Source organism: Amphibalanus amphitrite, unplaced genomic scaffold (assembly GCF_019059575.1).
Source record: "Amphibalanus amphitrite isolate SeventyFive unplaced genomic scaffold, NRLGWU_Aamphi_draft 001119F_arrow, whole genome shotgun sequence".
NCBI lineage: Eukaryota > Metazoa > Arthropoda > Thecostraca > Balanomorpha > Balanidae > Amphibalanus > Amphibalanus amphitrite.
The window spans coordinates 28,481-41,783 of NW_024882613.1; the positions used below are offsets into that span (position 1 = coordinate 28,481).

General features: G+C 49.1%; 2 protein-coding genes across 2 annotated transcripts; both read left to right on the forward strand.

Annotated features, from left to right (window-relative positions):
* The first annotated feature begins 216 nt into the window (after positions 1 to 216).
* LOC122370285 lies at positions 217 to 2,713 on the forward strand. The gene is made up of 3 exons (XM_043345753.1): positions 217 to 601; positions 1,020 to 1,191; positions 1,528 to 2,713. The coding sequence occupies exons 1-3, from the start codon at positions 514 to 516 to the stop codon at positions 2,387 to 2,389; spliced, it is 1,122 nt and encodes a 373-aa protein (XP_043201688.1). The 5' UTR covers positions 217 to 513; the 3' UTR covers positions 2,390 to 2,713.
* Positions 2,714 to 4,148: 1,435 nt separating this feature from the next.
* On the forward strand, positions 4,149 to 4,714 carry LOC122370287 (major facilitator superfamily domain-containing protein 8-like). Its single transcript, XM_043345754.1, has one exon. It carries the CDS (start codon positions 4,196 to 4,198, stop codon positions 4,598 to 4,600), a length of 405 nt encoding a protein of 134 aa, XP_043201689.1. The 5' UTR covers positions 4,149 to 4,195; the 3' UTR covers positions 4,601 to 4,714.
* Positions 4,715 to 13,303: the final 8,589 nt, after the last annotated feature.

A 13,303-nucleotide genomic window follows, 5' to 3' on the forward strand; every position in this document is an offset into this window, starting at 1 on the left:
AAATGAATCAATAGGTCTGCCGGCCTGCTCTTCCCACTGTACCAAATGGAAGATTATGCTACCTACCAGAAACCGAAAGAACACGTCTGAGTAAAACTCTAAAGTTTAAATGGAATTCACAATGATGGTCTCATCTATCCACTATTCTTATTTACTGCCAATGACTTTTCTACTGTGAGTGAATCTGTTATGGCTGAAATTGATCTATTATTGCAGGCGCGCATAGCTTGATTACACATAACGCTTGGGAACAAACCAATTCATCCAGCCGCGTCCAGAACCCGGCGGATGTACCCGCTCCACCAGTCAGCATTACCCGTAGCATCCCTACCGGGAGCCTGGAAACAACACACCAGCCGCGTAGGGCGGGGTTCACATCGCGCGTGACTCGTCAGCGCCGGTTGGTTTCCGGCCAGAGCCGCCATCCGGCCGACTCGCGAGTTGGGGTGACTGGCAGCTGGCGGGGGTCGAATAAAAGCGCCCGGGGCCACGGTCAGGTCGTCACTGAGCTCCATGCGGCACGGCACCGGCACCATGGCGGCTACTCTCACCCGTTTTCTGGCTCTGGCCCTGCTGGTCGCTGCGGCCTCGGCGCAGATGGGTGAGTTGAACTTTGTGGGATTTAGTCTTAGTTGTATTCGATTTGCACGAGCTTTTAGCTTATACAGCTGTTACTGAAATGTAAAACGGGGCATTCAAAGATGTTTTTAACGTGTTTATATTTATTTGACAATTCAAGTTGACTATTTTACAGAAACAGTTATTGGAGCATCCGACTGTCAGACTTTTTTCTCGGAAACGTATGGGCTGCCTTGAAATTGACCATACAATTATTCACAACTCAATGTTTATATGTGTTTATCAATTACATACACTAGAGCAAAACATATCTTATGTAACACGCTTTAGTGTATCTGTATTTGTTGTATCGGACTTTTCGTCTACCGAACAAACTCTGATATTTTGACCAAGATTCTTTCAGTTAGTTTTGACCAAGTTTGGCGTTTGTCTCGTCGCAGGCGGCCGGCGCGGGATGCGGGGAGGACGTCCCCCTCGCCTTCCCAGCCCGGAGGAGCAGCTGGCCACCATGAAGGAGGCTGGCTGTCTGCCGGAGGACTTCGTCGACCCGGACTTCAGCGAGTGTGAGAGCAAGAGACTGCCGCCCATGAAGATGGCGTGCATCGCCACCGTGTGAGTCAGACCTCAGAGATGCTGGTGTGGGCTAATAACATGTAGACTCACAACGCATGTTCGATGTATGTGCATATTATGCACAGTTAAAAGCGCAGTGAAGGTACTGGCCAGGAAACATTTCTGTATGCCTGCTCCAATTGTTTTGGTTATTGTTGGCCGTTTGTGACTAGTCCTTTTCCGTGATTCTTATTCAGTTGACTTTAACGGTTTCGTAGCGAATCTGAGTGCCCCTAGAACCAATCCAGTTCCAAGAACTTGAGGCAGCCAAAAACATCCTAATGGCACACAGACACCCATTAACTCTTAATTCCTAACTCGTCGTTTTCGTTTCAGTTCTGGCTTCTCCGGCAACTCTGGTTTCGACCAGGCTGCTGCCGAGGCATTCATCGACGCCCGCTCGTCTGATGCTCAGTGGACCGCCCACCAGAAGGAGCTCCTCTCCAACTGCTCCTCGATGCTCTCCGAAGAGCTGCCTGTCGAGAAGCAGGGCCTCTTCGTGCAGCTCTGCTGGATTCAGCTGACCGTTGGCGAGTGTGCCGTCCAGCGTCTGACCGCTACCATCGCGGAGGTGGACGCGGACAACGCCGAAGAAGTGGCCACCGGTGTTGCCACCATGGCCGGCGGACACTGCTTCAAGAAGGGGCTCGAGTACCCCGCGGAAGCCACGCAGATGTGGGAGAATTGTGCGGCCGAAAGCGGTCTTGACGTCACCGTGCTGATGGCGGCGGGAGCCTACTTCAAGATGTTCATCATGGGTGACAACGGCCTGCCAGAACTGACTGCTGATAACATCACTGCTGTCGCCGAGGAGTTTGAGAAGATTGAGGCAGTCATCGACTGCTACGCCCTGGCCAGTGGCGAGGTGAGCAGCGACGGCACGATCAACTATGACACCATCCTGGCCGGCATCGAGGCGGCCGAGGGCAAGCAGCCCGTCAAGGATGCTGCCAAGAAGATTGTGGAGTATTGCCAGGGTGAGAACCCGGAGGACATCGGCGAGTTCTACGACTGCTTCGTGGAGGCCCAGCCGTACGCCTGTGTGGCTCTGAGGTCGTACGCCATCATCAGCGGTCCGGGTGGAAGGGGAGGTCGTCCCGGTGGTCGTCGTCCCGGCGGTCGTACCGGCGGTCGTCCCGGCGGTCGCAGGGGTCGTCGTGGTGGTCGTAATGGTCGTTCCGTGGTTCTCCTTCCCTGAATGAGGAGCCAGTCGACCTGACCTCGCGTCACAAGACCAACGTGGCCGTCTCCTTCAGACAAGGACCCGACACCATTTGAAGACAACCAACTGCCTGCTACAGACCATGGACTTGAATTAGTGATATGCATCTTCCTATTTTTCTGTTATTTTCACATTTTGTGATGTGTTGTCTTTTCCGTGCACTTACCCTGGAATAGTCATGGATTTCTTGTTCTAAAAGAGCGTTGTGGTACATCAATCACCCTTGCAAGGATTTACTTGTCCTTTCACGTACTTATCAACTGTGATAGAATATGCACTGAAAAATACAGTTTTCAACACAAACGTTGCCTCTTCTTTAATTTGTCTATTTTTTTATATATAAATTTAGCTCGAATGTTTGAATGGACGGATTGACAGAGCCCACGCCATAGGCGGCGGAACGGGGAGGGCGCCGGGGCACCGTGCCCCCTTTGATTTTGGCATTTTAACATTAGCCCTACGGGCGTTGCATGGAAAAAATGGAACCAGAAGTCGGCAGTGCCCCCACCTCTTAATTGAAGGTGTTCCGCCGCTACTGGCCCACGCTTAGCAGAGCTTGTTGCGTAGACCCCGACCCTACCGTCCGATCGCGCATTTCCGGGTAATAGGAGAATTTATAAGCCAAAGTTTAACGTGCACTTCAAAACGGGACACGGCCCGTCCCACTCAACTGCCTTCAACCAGCTGCGGCTGCTCCCACCAACCGCAGCCCATCCCCGTCAGGGCCTCGTTTCATAAAACGAGTCCGTAACTTACGCCGGTTTTTGGTCTTTTATTGCAAGTGCATGTGAAGCGATGACGGTGGTTTGAATTGTTGAATTTATTTATCTTGCAAGCAAGAACAGAAGGGAGAAGGGGAAATAAATTTATCGCTTCACATGCGCTTGCAATACAAGCCCAAAAACCGGCGTAAGTTACGGAATAGCTTTATGAAACGAGGCTCTGGAGTCTCAAATATCGAGCGCCGGAGCGACTCGAACCCGGACTCTCGCTACCCGGAATCCAACACTTTACCAACTGAGCTACGGGACAGGCAGAAGTGATAATTACCAAGAAGATATCACATCTTATTGAGAGTGGCCAATGAAACGTTATTAGTAATTTTTGTTTGTTTGGGAATTCAAATTCATTATTTATAAACCGATTTTCTGGAATGTTATTTTTTCGAAGACCCAGCATCACGTCTGTAGGGCACAAATCGCCTATTCAATAACCTAACAATTAATTTAGCTAGCCAAAGCAAAGATAAGCAAGTAAAGATGGGTCTGAACGTAGAGAGTTGTACACAAAATATGCAGAGTATGCGTTTTCATGAAGCGCTTTAAAAACTATCCCACTGGCACCGGTACTTAACGTGTTTTAATTGAATGGGACATCTGTCCGTTTGCCATGTCACGCCCATTAGACAAGTGTGACCACTTACTGCGTGGCTATAATGAGGTGTACAGAGGCGCGCAAAGAGCGATGCACGGATGGTAGATGGACATATTCTTGCTTCTTTATCAGTCGAATCAGTCGAATCAAAGAAATCACACGTTTCGTTCATTTCGAGTACCACACATGGAAGAGACAGTATCTTCATGAACACCAATTGTGAAACTCGCAGTGATGCTCATCAGCCCGCCTGGCTAGTCGGCACACATTCGCCTCTGTGTGTGAGCCTTAGCAGCAGAGACAGGTGGACAGCCGAGTCAGAACTCAGAGCACCACCCTAGCCCAGCGCCAGTGCCCTTCCCGACCCACCGAACGCAGTGCCATCCAGTGTCTCCCCTCCTCTCCAACATGTCCGTGCTCGTGATGAAGCTGAAGAAGTGGAAGGACAGCCGTCCCAACAGAAACACCTTCCCCACCAGCCACCTGGAGACCTGGGATGAGCGACAGCGGCGCAAGGCGGCTCTGCTCATCATATACATCAAGACGCTCGTCTACTTCTCCGTCGTGGCGATGGTGATGCCGCCCACCTGGCCGTACCTCCAGTCGCTGGATCCGAACGCCTCCAAGACACTGGTCGGATGGATTATTGTTGGGGTACCGGCTCTACGGCCGGTCAATGCGCTACTCGTTGGGTGGCTGCTGAAGAAGTTCTCCATTCGAGCTGTGACCATTGTGTCGGGGGTCTTTATTCTGGTCTCGTGCGCTATGTGGTCTACGGCCTATCATGTGAGTATGATAAATTCTGGTCTTTGAAATTGAAAGAACGTTGATTCATGACATGACTCAATGCGTATGTAAACGTATGAAAATGATCGAAGCAGGATAATCAATTAGGAGAATAAATACTAACAAATGACTAGTTAGGGTGCGGGAAAAGGGATGAGATGTGCAAATCGAGTTATGGCGGGTCAGCGACTTAACATTTATTTATGAATAAAATAAAAGGATAAGCAAATGCTGTTTTAGGGCAATGTTGTCAGTTTCCTGAACGTTAGTGATGATAATGTCACTCGAACAGACAGACGGCGTAGCCCAAGAACTGTTCAATGCTATATAATAGCACACTTTCTGTTCCCCTGCGGACATCGGCTTAAATTAACACAATGACACTTGCATGAACGGAGCATCGGTTTACGCATGTACGGTGAAAATAGCGCACTAATTGGCCTTTGGTGTTCTGGGTAGTTACGCACAAATTACTGTCCCTGAGGGAATAGAGTAGCGCACAATCATATGTAACCGTTAGCCGATTGACATTTCACATTGGGCATTGGCCGACACAATGATTTTCTTTGCGCTATAAAAAGACACTCAACAAGAAGTTTTGCTGTTGCTTAAATTGATGCTTTCTTCCGTGCAGCTCCTTTCCGAAAGGTTACGGCATTTGACCGGAAACGGACGGCTCCCTGCCGTTACCTACACTACAGCTGCTGTAAGCTGGTGTTCATTGGCGCCAATTTCGAAACTCAAAAACGAACTCTTGTCACACGTCGTCACATGGTCAAGATGACATAATATTTGCTGTGAAATTAAGCGAACGTGCAAAAGACCATCTACGCATTTTGTTAGTTATTTTTATCGTGCGAAATGGTCCACGCGGACCGAATCACCTACTCAACAATCAATCACTCAATCAGCTATTTTTATCTGTTTATTCAGAGTATGACAACTGAACCATGTGACAATTAACGAGACTAGCGAGTTCATTGCTACCTTTAAGTACCTAAAACTCCAACTTTATAGGGCTGTGAGACTTAAGTAAAACCGATTTGTCGACCCACCCATCAGCCAATCAACGAAGCTCATTGCTTGGTTCCAATCTCAAACCTGTCTTCTTTTACCGACACGATGTCGTATCTTATAGGCACCCATCTATGGCGGCTACTGGCTCCTCATCTCCCGCTTCGTCATTGGTTTCTTTGGAGCAGAGTTTCAGATCGGCACCACGCATGTGGCCTCGGCAACCACCAAGGAGGAAAGAAGCACTGCCATGACGATACTGGCTGGCTGTCTTAGTATCGCCTACATGATGGCACCGGGTGAGAGATGAGGGATGATGTGAGAGTGATGTGACTCAAGCATTTGTGATGGCAATGGTGTGGTCCTACACTGGTGTTATCTGTGGTCCAATGCTTGGACATAAAGCGAATTTCCGGAACCTCAGTGCCTCAGTGCCTAATTCTTGTATTGTGCCTAATTCTTCTGGTGTGACCTCAGTGCCTCATTCTTGTCACATCCAGGTATAATGTCGATCAAGTAGCATGCATGATGTCATTGTGAGATGTGAAGCTGGTGAAATGACATCAGATTCTGATGTTTTGTGCTGCGACACCAATGTATGATTCACATGAATCCCTGCCGCAGTAACTGCCCGTCCCTGACTCAAAGTGTAGTTAACGTTTAGGCCTGAGGTATAGGTGCAGTGACCCTCAGTAGTGATCTTGTAAATGTGTCCTCTATTGCCATGCTTCATGCATGAGATGACCCCATCCACTGATGTCGCTGGCGTGGCCCGCAGGAGTGATGTCGGCGATCTCGTTCGTCGGTCCCGTGGGTATCACCGTCTGTGGCTTCATCCTCAACATGTACACCGTCGCGGGCCTCCTGGGACTGGCCGTGTACGCCGCTGCACTCGGCCTCTTCTGCTTCTACTATGAAGAGAGTGATATCGCAGTTAGGGAGGAGAAACTGTCGGAGGTAAGAATGGTTCAGGGAGCCCGAGAGAGGAGAAACTGAAGAAGGTAGGATGTTAGGAGAGCAGAACTTGTTGGGAGAGAGAGAGAGAGAGAGAGAGAGAGAGAGAGAGAGAGAGAGAGGAGAGGGAGAGGGAGAGGGAGAGAGAGAGAGAGAGAGGAGAGAGAGAGAGAGAGAGAGAGAGAGAGAGAGAGAGAGAGAGAGAGAGAGAGAGAGAGAGAGAGAGAGAGAGAGAGAGAGAGAGAGAGAGAGAGAGAGAGAGAGAGAGAGAGAGAGAGAGAGAGAGAGAGCTGCTTTGGTGTGGGCGGAACCCTTCTCATCAAAACATGTGAAACAAAAGGCCACTAATTCGTGTCATGCCCGTCCGTATGAACAGATAAACAGATTAACTTGATAACTTGATAAGATAAACAGAAAGATTCTTCGTGGTCAACGAAACTGGGTGTTTGTGAAGAAACTGACATTTGGGGTTAATTGATGTGTAAGTTCTGTCAATGCTATTTGAATTCTGTGAACCGTATGTGACTCTGAGTAACCGCCTCTTTGTGTCCTCACACCTCAGGCAAGCTGTATCCTCCTAGCTATATTCATACTCAGACGACCCCTGACCTCATATATCTGCTTTCTCCAGGCAACCTCTGGCGGCGGCTCAGCTTCTTCCGACCCGGAGGAGGACCTCTTCCCTTCTCGTCCAGTAACCACCGACTACCTGGCTGTGGCTGTGTGTAACTTAGTAGGAGCCCACTGCTACGGATGGCTTCAGCTGCCAGACACCATGATGACCCCCATGGCCATGGATCTCTACGGATGGTCTGAAGAACATGCCGTACGTCGTGCTGGAAACATTCTCACGCTCTACGGTATCCTAGCTCTGGCTGGTTTTGCGCTATCAGGCCGTCTTGCGAAGAGGTTCCCTGAGAGAGGAATCATGTTGGGTGGTGCGCTGATGTATTTGGTAGGTGCGCTGGTCATGTTCCCAGTTATGGGACCTACGCCACCCATGGCAGGTCCTCCACCGGGGAACGATTCTCACCTAGAGGTGAATGTCACAGCCCTTCACCTCATGAAGTCATATCGCTCCCCCGGTGGTCACGCCTACGTCATGAACCTCGCCGAGGGTGGCAGGCAGGAACAGCTACCGCTTCAGCTGCGTGACCTTGATCCCGTCACTGGACGTCAGCTAGGCTGTCCGGCCACGCAACGCTGGTGTCTAACCGAACCTCGACCTCATCTAGCACAGCTGATCATCAGCTTTGGACTCGTCATGTGTGCCACTCCCTTCGTCCTTCCCATGGTGAACTCTTGTATTTCCAAACTCCTTCCTGCCGGCAACCAAAGTGTCATGTGGGGGATCGTGAACGGGTCGGCCAACGTTGGGCGTCTGATCTACCCACTTCTCAACATCTACTTGTACACCTTTCTCGGAGTTCGTGCACAGTATGGCGTCATGATCGGGCTTTGTGCTTTATGCGTGGTATTGCTTCTGGTGACTTTCAGGCGTCTGCGGCCTCGTCAAGAAGCAGGAGACAAGATTCCTCTCACCGATACGGGCAAACCTGGCTATGGAGCCACAAAGGCGGACCAGGGCTGATGGAAAAGGAAGGAGGAAAGGGTGCTGGTTTGTTTCTTGATGTCGTTAACGATATTATAATCGATACGGAAAGACATTCCAAACGAAGAATTACTAAAGAATGACGTAATTTAATTTTAGAATTAAATTACGTCATTAGAAATTTAAAGAATTACTGGCTCGATGGATGACCCGTCTAACTATCGTCCGCTGTCGCTCCTGTCAACTGTTGCTAAGGTCGCTGAGAGTGTTGTTTGCGGTCAGCTGATGACTTACCTGCTCACGCACAATATTCTCTCCGAGGTGCAGCACGGCTTCCGGCCCGGCCGATCCACGGAGTCGGCGATGCTGGATACTGTCAGTTTTCTCATGGATGGTCTGGATGACGGTCTCATCGGTTCTCTCACGACCGCCGACACTAGCAAGGCTTTTGACAGTGTCCAGCATCCCCGGCTCCTGGAAAAGCTGGGCTGGTACGGCATTAGCGCACACTGGTTCCGTGACTGGCTGAGTGACAGGTGCCAGATGGTGCGGGGTGGTGAGGAGGTGAAGCCAATCACCCACGGCGTGATACAGGGATCACTTTTGGGACCGATCTTATTTTTGCTATTTTCAAACGATCTTGCGTCCTATGTCGACTCCAAAATAGTGATGTACGCCGATGACGTTCAGTTTTTACATCTAGCATCACCGAAGCGAATTTTAGAGCTGAAGACAGATACCGAATGTACTTTAGACATTGCGAGTCATTGGTTTGTTCAAAACTGCCTAAAAATCAACCCCAAAAAGACCGAACTGTTAGTTGTAAAATCACGTAGGAGGCAGCTTGACTTTGATTTTAATGTACAGTTTGGAGATGATGTTATTCAAACTTCCGCTAGCATTAAGGTATTGGGTGTAATTGTCGACTCTGGCTTGACCTTTGAGCCACATGTGACGGAGGTGATTCGCCGATGCTACGCCACATTAGGAGGACTGTGTAAATCTTCGCGATGCTTACCGAAAGAAGTGAAGAAACTGATCGTTGAGATGCTGATCTTCCCCCACATCCGCTACTGTTTGTCGGTCTGGTCGGGCTGTGGCGTTGTTCAGCGTCGCCGCGTGCAGCGAATTATTAATCACTGCGCACAGGTGGTTATGGGAGCGCGCCGCTCAGCACACGTGACTCCGCTGTTGGAGGAGCTCGGGTGGCCCCAGATAGACGAGCTTGTGGCGGAGAGTGACTGCGGTGTTGTTCACTACTTGGTTAACAATACCAGTGCGCCGAGGTGTCTCTCGGAGCGGCTCGAGCGCCGCAGTGACGTCTCTAGTAGGGAGACTCGTGCCACTGAGAGCGACCTGCTCCAGCTGCCGAAACCCCGCACCGAGCAGGCGCGGCGGTTCTTCCGGTACCGCGCCGTTGCACGCTGGAACTCACTGGCCCTGGATGTGCGTGACAGTAAAACGTCTGCTGGGTGTCGCAGGCGCTTTAGGAGGGCGCTTTAGGCTCTTATAATGTGTGATACCACGTCATACGTGCTGTACTTTTTTTCCTTTAACATCTTTACCATTCAGCGTATATGTATTTATGTATTGACACTTGGACAGAATAGCCGTGAATACGGAGTTCCAAACGAAATAAATAATGATGATGATGATGACGATGACAACCGACTGCATTGTGTGGATGATTATTCGCGTTAGCTACACGCCGATTAATGATCCATTAATAAATGGCAATGACTTTGCATGGCTATTGGCAAGTAATCAGCGAGCAATGGATGTGTCATGGTGAGAATATGTTACTTACAGCGATGGTAATAAATGGACGGATGATAACTGTTCTTCGATTGATATATTTTAGCAATTACATACTCCAAGCCTTATTTGTAGTTATGGTTTTGATGCTCAATGCGTCAGTTTGATTCCCTTGTAGCTATCAATCAATATCACCCGTGTGAACATTCAGTCGACGGAAGCACACAGGAGTGACATGGTGGCATACACTCGATACGGAACAAAGAGCGAAAGGCAGACAGTGACACGCACCGACTAATGAAGGTGACTTCCGTGGACTTTATATGATTGAACGGAATAACTTATGACAAATACATGTAAACGTACTAGATGCTGTAATATTTGCACGCGTAATGAGTGGACTGTGTTAGGTTAACATTATGTGATATCCTTCATGTTATGTTTTCAGGATAGAAACAGTGGTGGATCAGTAACAGCTGTCAGCTGTACATAAAACATGGGTGAATGAAAAATTAACACGTAGGCACGTTTCAGGCTTGCTTGCCACGAATGAATGATAGGTAATCTATCAAGCCCAACTGTTTAAGAAATTGCTATGAATGTAACTAAGCTTGTTTGACGTTTTATTTAACTTGACGTTTGTAAAGGACTTGAGCAAATTTCTGGCATAGGGTCTAAATATCCGGATTCCAGAAGAGTTCAAAAACAGACAGACGTTCAGCGTAGAGCACTTCACGGATAGGCTTTTTAGGATCCGGGCCGGCCCATATCCGGCAAGTCATATCCAGATCCGCCCATTATCCGCCTTTCTTTGAATATCAGAATCCGGCCCACCCATGGCCCGTATTGCAGCCAAACTTCCAAAAAAATATCCGTAATAATCCGTTTCACCAATAACTGGTTTCACCCAAAACTGGACTAACAAATTCAATCTAAGGGACCAGACAGCCATACATCTCATAGACCATCATGGTTCCAAAAACCATGCATACATTGCATACATTATCCACTTGAAGACAAGTCTTGTGACAAGTGAGTGTGATAAAATGATGCCTATTACTTTAATCAAACCTCTGCTGCCGCTTAACACATTAGGTTAATTTTTAACTTCAATGTTGAATGTTAAAATTTTGATCCGTTTTGATCCGGGTTCAACCTTCAATTCCCAAATCCGGCCCGCCCATATCCGTTCTTTTTTAACAAATTTAGAATCCAATCCTATCCGGTCCGCGGATTTATCCGTGGATAACGGATTTATCCGGCCCATGAAGTGCTCTAGTTCAGCGTATATAATACGGGTGGTAGCTCGTAGCGGTGGCTCGCTCACTGATATCACCTGATCTGTACCGCGGCCACTGGCATTGTTCGCTGTCATGCTCGTCAGCATGACTTGTGAATAGTGCGCGAATGCCGCAAAAGCCACAAATTGGTCAATGGCATCGCCCTCGCACCCCCCCCCCCCCTCTTTTCCATCCAGGCGTGCACTGAATGACGTGTCTCTAGGGCTTCGCGATGTAAACGCAATTTAGAAATGCCGTGAAATATTTGAAAATGCATTCGCGTTTTACCTACCGAGATGGAAGACAGAAAAAAAACACGTGATGCACCACCGTTATCAAATATCAGTTATGCATCAAAAGCACTTTCGGTCACACACGTTCGAAGGTTGTGTTACTGACGCTAGCGCGCCCAGGCGGCCTTTCTCAGAAGCTGTGGTAATCTCTACGGTCGGCAGCTAGCGCCGCGCTCGCTGCTAGTGTCCGCTAGAAAAAAACTGATTGGTCAGTGTAAGCCATTCCACCCGTCCGTCATTTCCATCCTCACTCCTCAGACCTCAGGATGTTCAAGTCCTTCTCCACGCCGCAACCCACGCAACTTTACCTCATGCGGGCTGCTGCGCTAGAGCGCACCGCTGCTCCCAAGGGAGCACACCCGGACCCGTAGCCGGGTGCGAAGAGTGTTTGGGGACCCTGTCCATTCGGACGGGCTCAGCCGGCAACCCCGGTGACTCTCTAGGGTGTCTGTCCAGACCAATGTCTCCCCCTAATTCTTATCATCCTCCCGGCTCTGAAATGGTCTTGTCAGACCGAAAGGGCCTAACCCAACAAAACAAACAAACAAGTAAGCCATTCCATTTCATTTCTTCACTCTTGTTCGTTCGTTGCTCCACCGTATGTCCTGCCGCCTTTAGGCGATTTGGCTCAAAACTTCATATTTTTTTTAGCTTTTAGTTGTGCTTAAGGGTGAAGATCTATGGAAGAGGCATAATTGAAATTTTATTTGCGTACATTTTATTGTTTTTTTTTTTCCGGCTTAGCTCCATGAATAACAATCAACAATTTGTAGATGAAAATTGACTTCATCAAACCTACCTAACTATCTACACCTTCTATCGTTCTTATCTACACAAACACCGTCACAATAATTGTCTCACGCGAGCTCCTTGCCCCATACACGCTCACGCTAGTGACCGTCTCAACCTGTCTCAACAGCACTTAACGTCAACTTCTGTGCACGACATGCATTCAGAACACGCCGTTCGCGGGCTCAACAAGCCCTAGGTTCGCCACCTCGACTCATTGCGTTAAGACCGGACTAATTGGGGGCTGCTTGGCCCCTTAAGACATTGGCTGGACCGAGAAACATATTTATGAACTTACCGGTCTGGCAGGTGCGGGCTGAGCTGCCGTTGAGGCCGAACGAATGGTGCTAGGCGAATGGTGAGTGGTGCCGGGTCGAGTGGTGTCTGGCGAATGGTGCAAGTCGAATGGTGCTAGCCAAATGGTGAGTGGTGCTAGCCCGATTGGTGCCAGGCGAATGGTGCCAGTCGCATTGCTTTAGATGGTTGGTGCTAGCCGAATGGTGCGACCGAATGGTGGTAGTTGGTTGGTGTCATCTGAATGGTGCTAGACGAACAGTTCTAGGCGATTGGTGCAAGGCCATTGGCGCCAGGCGAATGGTGGCGACTTTTAGCTATGGCTGGGAACTGATGCTTTGAAGACAGCGCTGCATTGCTCTTATGATGAGCGGGAGGTCGCTGTCTGCTGCATCTCGATACCATCGCAATCGCTGCAGTGAGCCGCTGCAGAGCAACCCTCCAATGAGGCCAATTAAAAGCACACCCCGAAGAAAACCTGACTTGAAGCAGCTTCCGTTTCACTGCCGCCGGGCGTGGCTCTATTGGGCTAATGACGTCATATAAAAACCTCCGCCCCCGGCGCTGCGATACGATACTCACATAATTAAAGGCCGCGTGTTAACAGGATGCCAAGTTGATTGGCAACTTTAATTTGGTCTAGCTACCTGGCTGCATGGGCGACTTTTTGTTGGCTTATCGCAAATCGCTGTAAAAACGAGACAAGCCATGAAGTAGCCTGGCTCAGGGGTCTATGATTTGTATTCCGCATCCATGATGCGTATGCAAATAGGTGGAGTTTTGAAAACGATGTAAAAAC

Bases quoted from the DNA above. Each gene is read 5' to 3' on its own strand.
- LOC122370285 (XM_043345753.1), top strand. From the start codon at position 514: ATGCGGCACGGCACCGGCACCATGGCGGCTACTCTCACCCGTTTTCTG. The intron at 602-1,019 runs GTGAGTTGAACT...GTCTCGTCGCAG, and splicing joins TGCGGCCTCGGCGCAGATGG to GCGGCCGGCGCGGGATGCGG. The intron at 1,192-1,527 runs GTGAGTCAGACC...TTTTCGTTTCAG, and splicing joins ATGGCGTGCATCGCCACCGT to TTCTGGCTTCTCCGGCAACT.
- LOC122370287 (XM_043345754.1), top strand. From the start codon at position 4,196: ATGTCCGTGCTCGTGATGAAGCTGAAGAAGTGGAAGGACAGCCGTCCC.